This window comes from Equus asinus, chromosome 22 (assembly GCF_041296235.1).
Source record: "Equus asinus isolate D_3611 breed Donkey chromosome 22, EquAss-T2T_v2, whole genome shotgun sequence".
Classification (NCBI taxonomy): domain Eukaryota; kingdom Metazoa; phylum Chordata; class Mammalia; order Perissodactyla; family Equidae; genus Equus; species Equus asinus.
Window position 1 is genome coordinate 57,753,353 of NC_091811.1, and position 19,009 is coordinate 57,772,361.

The following is a 19,009-nucleotide window of genomic DNA, read 5'->3' on the forward strand; positions in this document are numbered from 1 at the left end:
GCTAAGCTGGGAGAAAAGTGGGGTGTCACCGAAGGGCAGAGACAAAGAGATTGGACCCAAGAGGCAAAGGGATGGGAATGATGTCTCCAGGTCCCGGGCCCTTCCCACGGCTGTGCATTTCCCAGCCGCCGAAGGGGAGGGGGAGGGGCAGAGCCCTGGGCCGGCAGGGCCGGGTCTGGGTGCGGCTGCGGCTTCGGCTTCGCAGGGATCTCCACAGGGACCCACGGGCCTGTCCCTCTTCCTCTCCCTTGCCCCTAGACTGAGACAGAAACAAAGGGAGGGGGGATATTTTCCAACTCTCCGCTATTTATAACTCCAATCCAGAAATGGGGCCAGGAGGAGAGATAGGAAATAATTTGGCACAACTGGAACCTCCCGTGCTCCCACCTCCTCTTCCAAGTTCTCTTTCTTGCTGGGTGTTGGTCTTGTGTGTATCCATGGGTCCATCTTTCCCTTCTCTCTCTCACTGTCTGGTTTTGTCTCATCCCAAACTCTATTTTTGTCCCCCTTCTTGTCTCTGTCCCTTGAAGTCTTTCTTTCAGACTATTTCTCAATGTTTCTAATGTTGTCTCTGCTCCTCAAACACCATCATATTAAGATTCTTTTTGGGGCCGGCCCGGTGGCCGAGTGCTTAAGTTCACATGCTCCACTTCGGTGGCCCAGGGTTTTGCTGGTTTGGATCCTGGGTGGGGACATGGCACGCTCACCAGGCCATGCTGGGGTGGCGTCCCATATGCCACAACTAGCCACAGCTAGAAGGACCCACAACTAAAATATACAACTATGTTCTGGGGGGATTTGGGAGAAAAAGCAGGGGAAAAACAAAAAAGATTGGCAACAGTTGTTAGCTCAGGTGCCAATACAAAAAAAAAAAAGATTCTCTCTCTTCTCCCTCCCTTTCTTAAAAGCCAAACAGTATCCTACCTAATTCCTCTTCTCATGTTCCCTTTGTCTCTCTTACTTCTTTGTCCAGGATTATACTTTTAAAAACAGACAAACAGGTAGGCTCTCTCTCTGCTGACCCTGGGACCGTCCTCGCCCTGGGTAAGTTCCTGTACATTTGAAAGTTTGGGCCTCCATTTTTGCAACACTACACCAGTGGACATCCCCTCTGGGGGCCTAGCACACCTCTAACCAGATGCAATCAAAGAAATACATGTGCTGCCAGCACGCTGGCACCGGGATCCTACTTCTATTCTCCCGGAGATATGCCTTCTCCATCCTTTTTCTACCTCCCAGCCCCAGGCAATAGAGAAGAGCTGATAGGAGATTGCAGAGCAGGAAAACGGGATAGAAGCGGGGACTGCTGACTCTCAGCCCGGACCTCCAACCAGAGTCAAAATGCCTTTAGAGCCCCAGCTGCCTTCCTCTCTGCACCTGCAGCTTCTGCCTCTCTCCATCTCCACGCCACTGGCTCCTGCTAAATCTGAGGCTGAAATCAGATGCCAAGAATCTGCTCCTGACCTCCTCTGCCCAAATTTTTGAGAAGTCACCTCACCCGCCACAGGAGAAAGGAGCAGGAAAGGAGAGAGAGGCTGCCCAAAATTAGCCTGGCTATAAATAGTGGGGCAAGGGGGGGCAGGGAACATGCGCGAGCCCTAGAGCAGCCTAGTAAATTTAGACTTGTAGATTTCCCCTAAAGGAGAAGTGAGACCAGGTTGTTGGGGTGGGGAGCAACATTGTAGGTGAAGGAGGGAAGGAGGAAGCTAAAGTGATCCAGAGAGTGGAGCACGCTCATCATCAGAATGAACGACCTGCCAGAGAACTTCCTGTATTTGAGTCAAGAGTTTGGGAATTTGTTAAATTAAAGCCAAAACTGATATTATCCGATTCCACTCATATAACATTCTCAAAGTGACAAAACAATAGAGATAAAGAGCAGATTAGTGATTGCCAGGGGAGGGGGTGGAGGGTCTGAATGTAAAAGGACAGCACAGGGAATTCCTTTATGGTGATGAAGAGCTCTGTGTTTGATTTTGGTGGTGGTTATTTGAATCTATACGTGGGATAAAATTGCATAGAACTGTGTGCACAAGCACACACATACACACACACACACACAGAAATGAATCCATGTGAAACAAATGGTGAAAATTGAATAAGGCCTGTATGCTAGTTAACAGTACTGTACCTCTGTCATCTTCCTGGTTTGGGGGGCGGGGCGTGACGGGATGATTGTGAGGAAGATTGGCCCTGAGCTAACATGTGTTGCCAATCTTCCTCTTTTTGCTTGAGGAAGATTGTCGCTGAGCTAACATCTGTGCCAATCTTCCTCTTTTTTGTATGTGGGACGCTACCACAGCATGGCTTGATGAGCAGTGTGTAGGTCCATGCCTGGGATCCCATGGCCTGGCAAATCCCGGGCCACCGAAATGGAGTGCATGAACTTGACCACTATGTCACAGGGCCAGCCCCTGTCTTCCTGGTTTTGATATTGTGCTACAGTTCTATAAGATGTCACCGCTGGGAGAAGCTGGGTGAAGGGTACACAGTACTTCATGAACTATTTTTGCAACTTCCTTTGAGTCTACAGCTATTTCAAAATAATTTCAAAACATTTTAAAAATTGATAAATGTCCAAACCCAGCAAAGACTTCGGCCCTTTCTCCAGCCCCTTCTCCCTCCAACAGCCTTCTTCCCCTCCATCGGGGAGCTCTATTTTTCAGCTCTCCCAGCTGACACATTTTCCAGCTGCTGTCTCTACCTTACAAGCAAACACCTCCAGGACATACACTGCAGGGTTAACTTCTCCCTCCACCTCATCTGGCAGCAGAGCCTTGGAGTGTACGTCCCAGGGTCAGCCTCCTCGTCACCTACACACACAACCCGAGAACCTTCTCAGCCCATCCACCTCTGCAGCACTGGAATCCTTCTGCCCGCCTCTGAGTTCTGGCTGGAGCCAAAGCTCAAACTATGGGAGTGGCTGGGAAAGAAAGAATATAGATGTGACTGAGGGGAGTCGGTGGGGAAATGACTTGACTGCTCTGGTCTTCGAGGACCCAAGGGAAACCTTTGCATCTTGGGGAGAAGGACTGGGAGGTCACATCCCACAGGCAGCCGTCTAGACTGTCTTGAGGGCCCCTTTTCTTTGAGCGCTGGCTTCGGGCCAACATTTGGAACTTGGCCACACCACCAACGGCCCCCCTCTCGAAGCCCAGCCAGATTTCCCAGTGTGAGAAGACTTCTCCACTCACTCCACGTCCTCCCTCAGTCCTCACCCAACCTCTAACAGCTCAGCAGCTTCCAGCCCAGATATTCAGCCCAGCCAGTCAATTTGGAGCTTGGTAATTAAAGCTAACTCTGAAAGAGACTTCAAAAGAACAGGGAAATGAGTGGAGAAAAGGAGCATGGAACTGCATTCATGCAAAAGGAGAATAATCTAGGGGGGGAATTGTAAGGAGGGATGGGCAGAAAGAGGTTTCAAATGTTAAGAATCATTCTCCAGATATGCATGCTGCTGTGTCTGTCTCTACCAAAGGCAGGTGGAGCTGAGCTTCAACCGCAGCAGAAACTGAGGTTAGACAGTGAGCAACACGGGCCCAGAAAAAGAGCAGATGGAGGATGGCCCTGGAGAGATCAGTTGGCATTGCCAGATGCTGGTACCCATGTCCTCTGCCCAGCTCTAGGGCAAAGGAACAGCCAGTGTGTGGGAGAGGAGGTCGGCGCTGATGTCTGTAACATGCTGGCAGTCTCTGTACTGATTGTGAAAATGTCAGGCGGCTGTGCCAAGGGGGTGAGGGTAACACAGGATGGGCCTGGCAGTCTCCCTGAATCAGCCTGATCTTAACATTCACAGACTCGCCGCAGAAATCCCCAACACCAAGCCCTCTCATTAGCCCCTGCCCTCTGTTTCCTGTCCTTCAAGTCACTATCCTCTGGCACCCCTTCCAACCCTGCCCTCCTCTGCCAGGTCCCAGAGCTCTGAGAGTGGGGCACCGGGCATCTTCCAATCTGCCTCTATTTTGCTTGCTCACTGCAGTTGGAAGCTGGAGCCAGGGCCGGGGGGAGGACTGGGCCAGGCTGCCCTGTGATGGTGTCACTCTTCCCGCTTCTATTGATCAGCCGCTCTATGGAGCGGAGCCTCTTCCCAAACACTCCTCCCCTGCCAGGATTCCCATCAACTGATGCCCCACAAGCTAGAAGGGCACAGTGGCAAGAGACAGGGCTCCTCTCCCACGGTCTCTGCCGCACAGCACAGTGGCTACACTCAGGCTCTGGAGCCAGATGGCCTGGCTTTGTACCCAGCTCCACCACTTCGGAGCTCTATCACCTAACTGCTCTGTACCTCAGATCTTCATCTACAGATTGGGGATGACAAAAGTAATACTTCAGAGGATAATTCTAGGGATTAAAAGAACTAATACAGGTAAAGTGCTTGACCCATGGTAAGGACTCAGGAAATGTTGGGAAAAGAAGTTATAATGCACATATAAGCATAGACACATATGTACACAGTATCCAACACTTTTATTCAGAAGTTTTATTTTGGCACTTAATGTTCTGCTTTATGCTGCCAACTACTCCTTTGATGGTTGCACATCTCCCAGGATTTACGATGATATTCTGCAAAGAGCTGAATGAATCAATCAATCGGAAATCTTCAACTCTTTCTCAGAAAATTCAAGAATGTTTTATTTTAACTCAACCAGCACCCATTTCTCCTCTTCCTGCACATAGACGTGTGTAAGTGAATCACAAAATGAGAGAATGCCAAAGTTGGAAATAGCCTTAGATCTGGTTTAGTCTAGCGATCCTCAACCTTGTGTGCTCATTAGATTCACCTGGACAACTTTTTGAAAAATACTTATGCCTGGCTCCACCCCTCAGAGATCTAATTAGTCTGTGGCCAAGGCATTTTTTAAAACTTCCCCATGTAATGCTAATGTTTAGCCAGGGTTGAGAACCACTGATTTAATCCAATCTCCTTGTTTTCCTAAGGAGAAAACCAAAATCCAGAGTGGGTAAGCAACTTGCCCAAAGTCACCCAGCATGTTAGTACATGGTGCCCCAGAGAGACTGTCGTAATAGCAAAAATATGTTGATGATGTTTGTCATTTTTTCTTGTTGGAGTTAATCCCAGAAGCACTCTTCTTTCGTGCAGAGAGGGGTTATATAATTTACCTTTTACTTTGGCAGCAGCACTTACTCTTCTGGTAAGACTGAAATGGGTTCGCATTCCCTGACCACAAAAGGACAGAGAGGGAATTGTACATTCACCACACACAGTCAGTCAAATTAGCAAAGCTCCTAGCAGGCTGCTCGAAGCGCCTAAAATGCTTCTTCTCTACAATGATCACCCAGAGCCGAGGGACCTCGGGGGGCGGCGAGAAGAGAGAGGGCTGGAAAAGAGAGGAAGGCTTTCCCTCCCAGAAGGAGGCAGCTGAGATCAACTCGGAACCGGCCAGAGCTGCCAGGAGAGAAAGGCGAGGGAAGGAAAAGAATTTCAATGAGTCCAGGAAGCCTCTGGTCCCGCACCGACCGCGCGGTGATGAACAGCCTGGCAACACCAACCCTTTGGGAGCCTGAGATCCCGAGATGTCAAACCCGGCTCTGCAACGTGGGCACCAAAGAAAGTCCTGCCAACGCTCAGCAAAAAGGGAACCCCCATAAAGACCAGCGCTCGCCCGCCCCCAGCCCTCTGCTATTCCCTCCGCGGCCACTCCCTACCGCCCAGCGTCTCAGAAAAGGGGCGGACCCGGCCTCACGTGACACCGCGGTCACGTGACTCGGGCCCAGCAGGAGCCGAAGCGAGCGGTCCGGCTCCGGAGCGGGAGGGCCGAGTGGCCCGGCCCCCAGCCCGCCGCGACCATGCTGTCCCGGCTGCTGAAGGAGCACCAGGCCAAGCAGAACGAACGCAAGGAGCTGCAGGGTGAGCCGAACGTCCCGTCCGCCGTCTTCGCCGCTGCCGCGGCCTAGCCGCCGCCGGAGCCTGGACCTCGAGTAACGCGCCGGATCCAGGGACGGGCGCGGGCTGCTGGGCACGGGCGTGGGGGAGCCTTTTGGAAATTCCATTCCCTGGCGCTCGGGCTCTGGACCCTTTGGCAGCAATCGTGTCCCCCTCGGCAACGCCCCGACCCTCGGTGTCAGGCGTCCTAGTCCCGCCCCTGCTCGTGGGACGATGAGCCCATTGGTCCAGGGAGCTTCGCGTCTTGGAGGGAAGGGACGCTCCTGAAGGGAGGAGGGTGTTGGGGACCGGATAGAGATGGGATTCTTGGAGGCCTGAAACCACCGAAACGGGGGTCGCCTTCATTTCCTGAATCCGGCCCGGGGACCCCGGAGTTACCAATCCTTGGGCCACGACCGTGGGAAAAGAATGCCTGGGAGTCTGGAGTTGGGCTGCCACTGAGTCGCTAGCGTCCCCGGGCAAGGAGCCTCCCCTCGCAGGGCCCCGGTGTCCTCACCTCTCAAAGGAAAGGGCTTGCTTTATGTTTTGCAAAACCCTTTTCAGCTCTGGCCCTCTGAGATGAGTTGAGATGGTCCCGCAGCTACCAGAATGGTAACGAATGGGTGGGAACCTTCAGCATCACCCCTCAGAAAACCAAGTCTCCACTCCAGTCCCTTTTCTCCCCTCCCCCCAGAGAAGAGGAGGCGAGAGGCTATCACTGCAGCGACCTGCCTGACAGAAGCCTTGGTGGATCACCTCAATGTGGGGTAGGAGCCTCTTCCTATCAACGCCAGCACCCCTCCCCACCCCACTCAAGTTTAGGCACCGCAAGGTCTAGCCCTCAGACTGCTCTTGAGGCGATGAGATGTTCCACTCATCCCCCAGCCTCCCCCCACCCAGCTTAACTTTATGGAGAGCGGCTTGGTCAGCCCCAACTGCTAACATTGCGCAGGGAGGAGCAGCTGCAGTGGTCGGGGAGGCAGCCAGATTCCCCTCCCCCTCCCCACGGTAACTTCCCTGGTGCTCCCAACTTGATGCCATCTGCCCACCTCCCTTCACCCCTCCAAGCCCAGCTGTCACTTCAGCGGGAGGGAGAGCACCCTCCTTGACCACCCTCTCCTTCTCCACCTCCCACCCTCTGGCAGGCCCGGGGAGCAGCTGGCAGGAAAGAGGTGGCACAGCTGGTGAGGGTGAGGGCAGAACCTCTGCCAGGAGCTACAGCAGAGCCAGGCTGCCTCTTCCCTTCCTCTGGGTCTCCAGAGACCACCCCCCCTACTCCAGCCCTAAATGAGAGTGCCAGTAACAACCAAGGACTTGGGGAGGAGCAGAGACTGTTGTCTCTTGACCCCGAGTGACCCAGAAGAGTGGCGAGATGATGACTTGCTCGGCCGACTAATAGAAGAAAAGAGTCAGTGTGATGCCCTCCGCCGCAGAGCGAGTAGAATAGCCTGGTTGTGAATCCAGAGACTGAGTCACCCAAGGGGCTCTCATCTTCGTTACTCAGCTTTGGGGAAGATTAGGGGCAGAGGAGCCTGTGGCTGGAGCTTCTGATCTCCCTCCTCTCCACGCCTCTCCCTTCACTCGGGTGAATAATAGAAAGCAGGGGGTCAACAGGAAAAACTGAGATTTTAGGACCCCCCAGGGGACTCTCTCGAAGCATTGGGAGCCCCTGCTATTACTGTCTCAGCCCGTACACCCCTCCTCCCATGGCCCAGCTGTCTGCCCCCTTTCCTTCCTCCCACAGTGGCGCCTCCTGGGCTCTGCTGTGGGGCTGGCCCAGGCCTCTCCCTCTTCTCTTCCTTTGCTAGAGGCCACCCCACTTTCGGCTTAGAGGGCAGCTAAGCCAAAGCCAGATTAGAAAGAGTTTTGTGTTGCTGCCCACAGCTCCTCTCATTCTCCGGAAAGGAAAACAAAGGCCCTGTCTATCCCAGCCCCTGTCAGGTGTCCTTCCCACTCTCTCAACCCCCCCTCCAACCCCTTACCCCTCCTGCCCCCACAGATTCCAGTGGGTGGGGACACCGGATGTGGAGTCTCTCAGCAGACCTAGAGCTTTAGGGTGAGGAATGAAAGACTCACCAGCCAATACAGAAAAACAATTATTGCACAATTTCTGTGGGGACTGGGGGTGGGAGGGAGTGGGCAGAGGGTTGGGGACACCAACCTCATGGCAGGGATGGTAACTGCAGCTAACCTTGACTGGGGAGAAAAGAAAACTGTTGCCTAGAGCTGAAGGAAGGGGGCGAGAGAGAGTGTGTGTGTGTGTGTTCATTCCTCTGTGTGGGCGAAAGGAGAAGGGTTGGGAGAGAGACCGAGAGCCAGTGAGTAGCCCCTGGGAGATCCTCTTTTGACCCTGAGTTCCTGAGGAGGGGGGTTGCTCTCCCATCCCACCCCAGATTCAGGGAGGGACCCAATTTCCCTTCCCAACTTCTTGCACAGATCCCTAGGATTCCAATCGCTGCCAGATGTTTCCCTGCTGCTTGATTTTCCCAGCTTCCCCACGCCCCCTTTTCCCACCCAGCTTCTTCCTCAGGGATATCCTCCCAGGTTACCCCTCCCCTCCCACCCAGCTCCAGGAACTCCTTTGGGGGTTGGAGATGGTATGTTTCTATTTAGCTCCCAGCTAGGCTGTCCTGGGGCGTGGGAGGAAGGAACGGGGTTCACTTGCATGTACTGGTCGTCATTTGCATCACATCCAAGAATAGACAAAATCACGAGCTTTTCTCAGCCTGACTCCTGGCTGGCCTCCTACTCTTGCGTTGGGATATTAGTCCTAGAGGCCACTCCCCACCAGTTGACCTCCACCCTCCTCCAATCTCTAGTGTGGCCCAGGCCTACATGAACCAGAGAAAGCTGGACCATGAGGTGAAGACCCTACAGGTCCAGGCTGCCCAGTTTGCCAAGCAGACAGGGCAATGGATTGGGATGGTGGAGAACTTCAACCAAGCACTCAAGGTGGGCCACACTCCCCATCTCACCAGCCCCATCCTGAGCTCCCATTGGCTACCTCGGGTCTGTGGTTAAGGAGGAAGTGGGGATGGTACCGGAAATCCCGTCTATGGCCCCAGTGTCAGAGAAACTAAAGCAAGAGGTCAAAGCAGTTGGTGGGTCCAAGCTAAACCCTTTCGAGTGGATGGCTGGAAAGTGATGCCATTAGCGCCCCGGAGCCACACTCTCCCCACCCTGATTCCCGGGCTCCCACCCCATCCTCCTCCCAGGAAATCGGGGATGTGGAGAACTGGGCTCGGAGCATCGAGCTGGACATGCGCACCATCGCCACTGCACTGGAATACGTCTACAAGGGGCAGCTGCAGTCTGCCCCCTCCTAGCCCCTCTGCCCTCCCCATCTTCCCCACTCCTCCTGCCTCCCCATGGGGCAGGAGGGAGGCTCACAGACCATGAATAAAACACAATCCTCCATCTCTCTGTGGTTCATTTCAAGGAGCCACTACCTCAGCGTGGGGGTGGGGGTGGAAGGTTCAAAGGCTGTTTCCCTAAGGGACAGGCACTTTTGGGTAGAGGGTGGAACCAGCTTCCTCCTACCATCCCAACTTGCTTTTCCTCCTCGGGCCTGGTGCAGGTGCCTGGTGGGGAAGCAGAGGTGGGAGTTTCCCACACCTCCCCAGAGGTCAGTGGGCCCTGTCCCAAGCTTCCTAACTCAGGCCTTCAGTTTCCTGCAGAGGAGAAATAAGGCAGGGAGCAGGCCTGGTCCCAGCTCTGGCTTTCTGCCTCTGCCCGTGCTCGTGGCCTCTCCCAGCCTGGTGCTAAGCAGTGTCATGAGTCTGGACCAGGTGGGAGATTAACTCGGGCGTGGGGGCACTTCAGGGCTGAGAAGGGGGAGGAATGACAGGTTTGAGGTCACCAACAGAGGGGGGCAGCTACCATCCTTGACAGACCCCCTCCTCCTGGGAGTCTGTGACAGAGGTGGTCGGGACCCGCGGCTGGAAAAAGCCAAGCAGAGGGCCTGGGCTTGCCGGCCTGGGCCCAGTCCCAGCCCCAAGATCCCTTGGCTCCTCCCCCAGGCCCTCCCCCACTCCACCCCACATACACTTAATACTCCGGAGGTCCAGTCCCCACACTGCAGACTTTGACCTTAGCTGTAGCTAGTGTGGGAGCCTGGAAGACTGGGAGCAAAGTCTCAAACGGAGCAAAAGAAGTTTCAGGCCTTGTGGAAGCTGCCAGCTTTCCCTAGAGGAGGTAAGCAGGGGACGGGCAGCTCGGGGTGCTAGAAGACTAGCAGGTATTACAGGTCTTTGATAACTCAGAGCTTTAAGCTGGTAACGTGCTTCCTCACACATTATCCCCTTTGGTCCCCCACAACTCCCAGGTGGGTATGGTGGGTGTTAGCCCCACTTGGTAGATGGGAAAATAGGTTTAGAGATGCACTGAAATGCTCAGCATCACAGTAGGTTGGGGGCCACCAGGATTAAAATGCAGGGCTCTTTGCCCCATATGTTTCCAAAAACAAAGCCCAGCTGACAGTTAGAGTGAGGTGTCCCTGGTTTCACAGGAGCGAAGATGCCAAACAGGACCCCTCAGCTCCCGTGCAGCAGGTCTGCACACGGGACCTGGCTGATCTGGTTTTTGTTAAGTTAGCCACAAATAGAGGGTCCACCACATCTTTGCTTTGCTTAGATGAGCCACGGTTTGCCAGTTGTCTGCCAAGCAGATAATTTCTCAAATCTGCTGGGACTTGAGACTTCCAACCAGTGGGGGTTTTAGGGGCAAAGGTTTGAGGGCCAGAGTAAACTAGACAAGTCTTCCTACCCGGCCTCAGCTGCCACCTGCAGGTCACTTGGGCTCCAGGCATGTGGCTGCCTCTGCTGCTGGGAACCTTGCTCTGGGTGGCGCTGTGGCTGCTCAGGGACCAGCAGAGCCTGCCCGCCAGCGATGCCTTCGTCTTCATCACGGGTTGTGACTCAGGCTTCGGGCGGCTTCTGGCACTGAGACTGGACCAGAGAGGCTTCCGAGTCCTGGCCAGCTGCCTGACCCCCTCAGGGGCAGAGGACCTCCAGCGGGTGGCCTCCTCCCGCCTCCACGCCACTCTGCTGGATGTCACTGATCCCCAGAGTGTCCAGCGGGCAGCCAAGTGGGTGGAGACACATGTTGGGGAAGCAGGTGAGTACGGCTGGGGCCGCCAGGAACGTGGTGTAGGGTGTTCCCTCGCAGGGGCCATGGGAAGCTAGAGGGACTCCGCGAGGAGGGAGCAGTGCTCAGATCCTCCCAGGAAGGAAAGGGGCCGTTGGACTGCCTTACCTACCCCTGCATCTGTCTCATCTCCCCACAGGGCTTTTTGGTCTGGTGAATAATGCTGGTGTGGCTGGTATCATCGGACCCACACCGTGGCTGACACGGGATGATTTCCACCGGGTGCTGAATGTGAACACACTGGGTCCCATCGGGGTCACACTTGCCCTGCTGCCCCTGCTGCAGCAGGCCCGGGGCCGGGTGATCAATGTCACTAGTGTCCTGGGTCGCCTAGCAGCCAATGGTGGGGGCTACTGTGTCTCCAAGTTTGGCCTGGAGGCTTTCTCGGACAGCCTGAGGTGAGGGCGCAGGGCCGGGCCTCCCAGCCCAAGGACCGCGCACTCGCCGAACCAGTTGGTATCTGCCCTGCAGAGATGATTATAACACAGCGGCAGTGGAATCCTTGAGAGGAGACAGTCACGGCTCAACCTGGGCTAAGATCCCAGCCGGCACTCATGCGAGCTTTGTGACCGTAATAGGTTACTTCTCTTCACCCCAGTTTATTCCTCATCTGTTCAGTTGGGGTGAGGATAACTGCCTTGGGGTGTTGGGAGTGAAATGAGGTACATGGAACGCCCCAACAGTACTGCCTGGCACAGGGAGAATGCCCCAAAAAAGGCTGCTGTCATTATTAACAACTGTTAGTTCCGATGAGTCAGTACCTTTACGTACCATTTTCTCATTTAATTCTCCCAACAACCCAATATGGACAGGTATGAATACCCTTAGAGATAAGGATAGGTGTTAGTACCCTTAGAGTAACACGACTTACCCAAGACCACAAGACCAGTTAGTGCAAGTGCTGGGACTGCCCCCAGGCCGGCTCGCCTGTGGAGCCTGCTCCATATCTTCTCCTGCCCTCACCTTTAGACGATAACGTGCTAATCTTCAAAGCCCCGTGAGAGCACACAGCAGCACGAGAACGACACAGGAGCAGGGCCTGAGTTTCGAGCAGGAGTCCCAGTCCCACAGGCTGAGCCCACATTCTAAAGGAAACCTGCCTTCGTCACCATCACTCAGCAAATAATTTCCATCCCTACTTTCACCCCTGTCCCTCAGTCCTTTCATTTTCCAGTCGGCATCATGGAACACATGCTTTATACTTGGATTTCTGCATCTGTGCTGGGGCGGCTGGAGGTATCCCCACTCTCCCCCCCAGCAAATACCAAGTCCTTCATATCCAGCACTCAGAACTAAACCGTGTTTGGGGAGCTAGGGAATAGGGTTCTCCTAGGTCAGGAGTTGGTAAACTGGTTCTCAGGCCAGATCTAGCCAGCCACCCACAGCTAATAATGGTTTTGACATTTTTAAGTAGTTACATTGTGAATGGTTATATAAGTACCTACATAACATCATTAATTTTTAGGTCTGCAATGCCTAAAGTATTTACTCTTTTCCTTTAAGAAGTTTGCCCTCCCTGCTCTAGCTCATAGAATATAAAGGAAAAGAAACCTCAAAAATACCTTCCTCCCTCTGTCCCACTTCCCCCTCCACTCCACGGTAGCAGGGATCTCTCTCACCATCAGGACCCCTGTCCGTGGTCTCTGATAACTTCGCCATCTCAGCCCCCCGCCCCCAGGTTCCTGAAGGTCCCCTCCCTATAAGGGCAAGAACCCAGAAGCCTCCCTCTGCCCCTACTCCAGGCGGGACGTGGCTTCTTTTGGGGTCCGAGTCTCCATCGTGGAGCCTGGTTTCTTCCAAACCCCTGTGACAAACCTGAAGAGTCTGGAGAACGCCCTGCAGGCCTGCTGGGCACGGCTCCCTCCAGCCACACAGGCCCACTATGGGGAGGCCTTCCTCACCAAGTGTGAGTAGCTGGGCCCACGTAGGGACGAATGAAGGGAAACGAGAGCCAGAAGGGCCAGTCGTGCATCACTCGCGGGAGGAGGCGGGAGGGGCCAGGTGATGGGATGCCACAGGAAAGCAGGCCATATGGGACCTGCCCACTCTCCAACCTAGGGAGGGGACTAAGGATCCTTCTCACATCCGCTGGGCCACCAGCCCCAGGACCCAAAAGACAGGGCCTGAGGTGGGCTGGAGTGGGACAGGGACACTGATTATAACCACCCACTGGGCTGCAGACCTGAAGGTGCAGCAGCGCATCATGAACCTGCTCTGTGACCCGGACCTGACCAAGGTGAGCAAGTGCCTGGAGCATGCCCTGACTGCTCGTCACCCCAGGACCCGCTACAGCCCAGGCTGGGACGCCAAGCTGCTCTGGCTGCCAGCTTCCTACCTGCCAGCCAGCCTGGTGGATGCCATGCTCACCTGGGTCCTTCCCAAGCCTGCCCATGCCATCTACTGAGTCCTGCCCTCCAGCAAGACATTTTTCTTCCAGGGCAGACTCTGATTTATGTCTGTCCCCACCCTGGTACTGCCTGGTGCCTGGCACAAAATGGGCATTCAATAAATGTAAATTGTTTTAAAAAACACCATAGGTGGGCAGAAATGAAAGTGCTCAGTGGGAAACTGACCCCATTTAAGTGCTAACTACTGTCTGCTCACTTACTGCCCAAGGTCTGTGGCCTGTTTAGTGCCTGCAAAACAATTAGCACCCACTGGGGGTTGCAGGGGGACTGTCGCATCTGTAGATGATCTTTGAAGCTGCACCTGGAGGAATGGCCACCAGAAGGCACTGTTGGACTTTCCTTTTCTACGTGGAATAAGGTCACAATTCAGTGTCTGGAGTGGAAATGGCCATTATCTGTTTTTCTTGAGGGTGCAAGGGAAGTGGTGAAAAGTGGTAAGGGCCAGGCTGGGTGGTTTCCATGGAAGAAAGGCAGTATCCACTAAATTCTCCTATCAAACTCAAGAAGGATGGACACTGGCCACACAGGTCACCACCCTGAAAGAAGCCAGGCCCCCTTGGTGGGGGAGGGAGTTTCTAGGCCCTTAAAGTGGGCAAAGGACCAGGGAGAAGATGTCCATAGTAGACGTGGGCAGGCCTCTCCCAGGTAGGACCTTCGTGGGGAATCCCTTTGACTTATGCAGGAGAGAGCTTCATGAACGCTTCAGCACTGAGCCTGGCAGCACACAACTAGAAGACAGGGAGGGCAGTGGGCCACGGCCTCCTCCAGGTCGCTGCTTCCACTACACTCCTTTCCCAATACCCCCCAAAACAGGCCTGCCTTTCCCAGAGGCGCAATTAGAACAAGGTCCCAGAGGACAGGAACGTGGATGAGAAGAGAGAAGGGAGGAAGTATCACTCTTTAAGACAAAGTGAGACTCTCTCTCTTTTTGGTCTGGAAAAATAATCCGTTTAATTGAAAAACCTGGAGTACACTGCCCCATTCTCCTAGATGAGGGGGCTGAAGAGACCAGACCGCCTACATCACCTCATAGCCACTTCGGATACTCTTCACAAGGCAGCAGGCAAAGACAATTCCCAGGACCTAGGAGACAGAGAGGCGGGTGGACAACAGTCAGAGGGATGAGGGACCCCGGACCCACCCAAGAGACCCCAAACACAGCCAGGGCTCCCCTCCCCAGGCCAGCACCTCCTGCTCAGCACCCTCCTCCTTGCTGCCCCTCCTGCCCAGATGCCCTGGCCTGAGTCCCAAGGGTGCCTCTCACCTCCACAAAGGCAATGCCCAGGGCTGCTGCAGCCACCACCAGCACATTTTTCCTCAGCCAGCCCCCAATCTTCTCCACACAGCCCTGAAGGGTGGCAGGCACAAAAGGCAAGAACACCATCAGAAACTTCCCACCCACCGCCCTCTGTACCTTTCACCCCACCCCTAGCACACCCTGGTGCCCTCCCCATCCCCAACCCCCAACTTCCAGAGCCCCAGCCCTCTCCACCTCCACCCCTGGTCCCTCTCGCCAGGTTCTGCAAATCTCCTGCGGTCTCAGCCTCCTCCCTACCTTGGTATAGATGTCCTTCTCGGTGAACTTAGTCCCGCAGCCCTGAGTGACATTGACGCAGCAGGAGTCAGGGACTTGGCCCTTGACCGGGAGAGGGATGATCTCCCAGTCAGTATAGTTAGTTGCGCCGCAGCAGTGGAACTGGGGGAGAGGACAGAGACGGGAAGAGGGCTGTTAGGTGAGCGTCCACCCTCAGTTTGGGGAGGAGACGCTTCCTCCCTGGCCACCTCTGCTCCCAGCAGCCCCACTCACTTTTTCCTGCATCCTGTCCAGGATCAAAGCAGTGTGGTTGTCTTTTGGATAATTTTGCATCTGCTGCTTGAAGTCCTTACTAAATTCTGACATTACCTGGGAGCAGGGAGGAGCATTGTTCAGGTCAGAATTCTGGGCACCTGGGCCCCAGAGCAGCCAGGCCTGAGGCAGGGCCCTCCCCTCAGGCCCCGCTTACCCTGTCTCTAAAGACATAGCCAGCTATGGCTGCGGCCACCTCCACCAGCGTGATAAGAGACAGGAAGACGGCAAACTGCAGGAGCAAAGGGTGGGGGTCAGGTTTGGAGTCTGGGTGAGAGGGGCCTGCTGTGGCCCACCAGTCTCTGGAACACTGACAAAGGTTTTTCTCAGCCACCCTCGTGAGTCCCCTCCATAGAATCGCCCTTCCAGTAGTCCCAGGCACCCACACCGGCTCCACAGCCCACTTACCGTGATCATAAGACAGTAGTTCTCCTTGCAGGCCCCACAGCAGCCCACAAAGGCCACCAGGAAGAGGAAGGCACCCACTGCGATGATGACCACGGGCACGAGGGAGCCAGTGGTGGCTCCCGGGATGATGGTCTGACTCAGGACCACCTGGGTTGCTACACCCACAGCAATCAGACCCACTGCACAGGCCTGCAGGGAGGGCAGGTCAGGGTTAGGCCTAGACCCACAACCCATCAGCCCTCCACGGTGGAGGGCAGCGGGTGCACCCATGACACAGACTTAACGCCATCAGAGAGAAACAGATTCTCACACTTCCAGGAAACTTTTGACTGCGGGGGTGGGGAGGGGGAGGATGACCCATCCCTGCTCCACAGTTTGAGCAAGTACAAAAAGAGAAGTTCCCAGAAAGCCTTGATCCCAGGGCATATGTTCCCAACCAAGAGTAGTGCTCCCTCCAGGGCTCCCAAAAATACCCTCTCACTATCCTCCGATGCCCACCCCATCCTCATGAGCTGAGACTAGGGTTCCTCAGGCCAGCTAGACCAGCGAGGAGAAGGAAGTAGAAAAAAGTGGGCAAGAGTGGGGTGCTCCCCCCAGACAAACAGCAGCCTCTCAAGCCAGGAGCCCAGGGCAGGAGCAAACTGAGGTGGGCAGAGCGCTTCCCCACCCGCTAGCAGCTGGGAAGGGTGAAGAGGGATGAGGAAGGGAATGGAGAGGAATGAGGGGTGGGCGGGGGAGAATGGAGAGAGGAGAATGGGGAGCGGAGAGAAGCCCCGCGGAGATAGCATCAGGCCGTTGGCTGGTTGCCCCACTGCCCACATCACACGAGGTTGGGTCACCAGACAGGAAGGGCCAGAAGGGGCTTGGGGGAAGGCGCTGCGCTCCCAGACTGGCCATTCTGGTCCAAACCAGCCTCAGAGGCCCCTGAAAGCTGGAGGGAGGGGGTGGCCGTGCAGTCTTCAGCCCGTTGCCGGGCTTTCCTTCCACATCTGGTCTCCAGCTGCCTTCATTCTTGGTCCCTCAGCCCTCAGCACTCCGCAGCCAGGTCTCCCTGCACCCCGCCAGCGCGCCCGGACCGGGCCCCTGCCCACTCACGCAAAAGGCCAGCAGAAGAACGTAGAGCATGAACTTGACACATTTCATTCCTCCTTCCACCGCCATGGCTGCCGGGCCTGCGCCAAGGGAAGGGCAGGGGGATTAGAGCCGGCCGAGGGGGCACCTCAGTTTCCGGGCTCCCCGCCGGCCCTCGAGGCCTTCCCTGCCCGGCCCCCATTCCGGCCCCTCCCACCCGGAAACCCGCGGTCGGATCCACGTCTCCCAGCCCCCTCTTCCCGGCCGGAGAGGGGTGGGGGCGGCCGCCGCGAAGCCCGGACCCCGCCCCGCAGCCTAGCGGGCCAGGGACCGATCGGATGGCGCCGGTGGGGCCCAGCCTGACGCCCACCCTCGGCCGCCAATCCCCCGGCGTCTAACACCCCCTCCCCACCAACCAGCCCCGGAAACCGGTCCTCAGCCCCAGCCCGGCCCCGGGCCACCTCTCCCCGGGCTCGGACCACCCCCAAAGAAGGCCGGCCGCCGCCCCACCCCGCCCGCACGCCCGGGCTCTGGAACTTTTCAAAGTTGCAAAGTCGCGAGGACCCCGGGAGCGGCCGGAGCGCGGGCGGGTCTCCGGAGGCCCGGGTGCCCCCCTCGCCGAGTCGGCCAGGCCCGCGCCTCACCTGGGCTCCCCGAGGCTCGCTCCTCTCGCGCCGCGGTCCGGGGCTCTCTAGCGGCGGGCCCCGCTCCCGCCCCGCTCGCTCGCCCGCGGCCCCGCCCCGGCCGCCAGCCCCCTCCCCCGCCGCCTCCCCAGCCCAGTGGCCGGCAGCCTCCCTCATGTGACGCGGGAACAGCTGCGGCCTGAGTCACCCGGACAGAGAGGGGAGGGCCGAGCCCCCCGCCCGGCCAGGGCCACGTGGCCCCTACCTGGAGGACAGCGCCCAAACCCGGACAGGGAGGGTCCCCGGGACCGGACCTCACGGCGCCTGGGCCCTACTGGCGCCCCCAGCCCGCTCCGGGGCAGGAGGGCGGGACGGAGCGCCGCTCGTGCCCTCTGGGTCAGGGAAGCGGAGGAGACGCGTGGGAGCCAAAGGAGGGGTCAGCGGCCCAGAGCTACCCTCTGAGTGCCCGGGCCGGGCGGCACAGCTGAGGCAAGGTGACAAGATGGTCGACCAGAGGCCTCCTCATCTCCCACCCAGAGCCCACTCCCTGCCTGTGGCTCCATCTCAGTTCAAGCCCCCACTCCCATCCCCCAGTCAGCAGAGGGCGCCGTTGGCTCCCTGGGATCGGGTGGGGCCAGAATAAACACTTCCAGAAAGTCGCTGACCTCACGTCCTGGGAGTCCCCCAACATTCTAGAGTGGGGGTTCTTGTTCCCCCTCTGTTAGTGCCTTCTCTATTTTCTAGGGCTCCTGAGTAGTGGGCGGAGAAGGGGAGGAAGCCCTTCTCCGGGGCCATCCTACCCAGTCAAATCGCGACGCTTGAGAATCCGGTCCCTCCCTCCGGGGGAGGATTCACAAGGTCCGTGTTCCCACCACTCCTGGATCAGCCCGTCCTGGTGCGGGCATCGGGGAGGACACTAAGGTGGGCATGGCATATATCCCCTGGATTTGTCCCTGCCATCCTAGCTGACAGCCTTTCTCATTCCAATGGGCAAAGCCAAGTGAGGGCTGGAAGGGGAGGTGGCGTCCTCAAGCTGCCTCTCTCCCTTGTGTGCCATGGTGGTCCCCAGAAGGAGCTGTGTGAACAAGCCAGGGACAGAAACAGCCCCCGCCCCCAGCCAGGGCCCCGCCCCTTAGGTTCTTATGGTCCTGCCTCAAGAACCACTTTCTGAGTCTTGGTGTGTGTACACAAAGTAGGAAAGAAACTGTAAAAGCAAAAGAAAGGAGATCTGAGCTGGGCTGAGAACCAGTTTCCAGGATTACAACCTTCCAGCAAGACACATCAAGCCCGTTCTGGACCTTACTGCCGAGTTACCACAGCAGGCAGACTGGAGAAGGAGCGAAGATGCTGAAGAAAGGAGTATTCATCAGTTTCTTTATTGTGCTGCCACTAGATGCCCGGCATGTGCTAGGCATGGGACCAGCAAGGCGAGGAAGACAGTGGCCCTGCCCTCTGCCAGCAGGCAGAACCAAGCCCACCCTGTGAACAGAGGCGGACCCCCTGCTGGCAGCTGGACCAGCTCAGAGGGAGGGAAAAGAAAAAGAACGAATTTCACAGAGGTGGGTGGTGATTTCTGAGGTGACCTTAGAGAATAAAGGGGCAGCTGTCAGTTCCAGGGACAAGG

At 56.4% G+C, this 19,009-nt stretch overlaps 3 protein-coding genes across 6 annotated transcripts; 2 read left to right on the plus strand and 1 right to left on the minus strand.

The window, feature by feature from the left end:
* The first annotated feature begins 5,155 nt into the window (after positions 1-5,155).
* BLOC1S1 (biogenesis of lysosomal organelles complex 1 subunit 1) lies at positions 5,156-9,301 on the plus strand. 2 transcript variants are annotated; one of them, XM_014857257.3, is made up of 4 exons: positions 5,156-5,869; positions 6,579-6,651; positions 8,704-8,836; positions 9,100-9,301. In XM_014857257.3, the coding sequence occupies exons 1-4, from the start codon at positions 5,809-5,811 to the stop codon at positions 9,208-9,210; spliced, it is 378 nt and encodes a 125-aa protein (XP_014712743.1). In that variant the 5' UTR covers positions 5,156-5,808; the 3' UTR covers positions 9,211-9,301. The 2 variants fall into 2 exon arrangements, with proteins under 2 accessions (XP_014712743.1, XP_070350035.1); XM_070493934.1 differs by having other exon boundaries at positions 5,706-5,869; positions 6,449-6,651.
* A 646-nt stretch (positions 9,302-9,947) lies between these two features.
* Positions 9,948-13,558, plus strand: RDH5 (retinol dehydrogenase 5). Its single transcript, XM_014857255.3, has 5 exons — positions 9,948-10,078; positions 10,659-10,999; positions 11,169-11,427; positions 12,772-12,935; positions 13,210-13,558. Exons 2-5 carry the CDS (start codon positions 10,690-10,692, stop codon positions 13,431-13,433), a joined length of 957 nt encoding a protein of 318 aa, XP_014712741.1. The 5' UTR covers positions 9,948-10,078; positions 10,659-10,689; the 3' UTR covers positions 13,434-13,558.
* An 804-nt stretch (positions 13,559-14,362) lies between these two features.
* Positions 14,363-18,217, minus strand: CD63 (CD63 molecule). Of its 3 annotated transcripts, none has more exons than XM_070493933.1 (8): positions 18,051-18,217; positions 16,787-16,863; positions 15,692-15,880; positions 15,441-15,515; positions 15,245-15,340; positions 14,993-15,133; positions 14,702-14,785; positions 14,363-14,520 (listed from the first exon to the last, which is right to left on the minus strand). In XM_070493933.1, the coding sequence occupies exons 2-8, from the start codon at positions 16,850-16,852 to the stop codon at positions 14,455-14,457; spliced, it is 717 nt and encodes a 238-aa protein (XP_070350034.1). In that variant the 5' UTR covers positions 16,853-16,863; positions 18,051-18,217; the 3' UTR covers positions 14,363-14,454. The 3 variants fall into 3 exon arrangements, with proteins under 3 accessions (XP_070350034.1, XP_070350033.1, XP_044611996.1); XM_070493932.1 differs by lacking the exon at positions 18,051-18,217 and adding an exon at positions 17,651-18,003; XM_044756061.2 differs by lacking the exon at positions 18,051-18,217 and adding an exon at positions 17,407-17,964.
* Between the last annotated feature and the right edge of the window lie 792 nt (positions 18,218-19,009).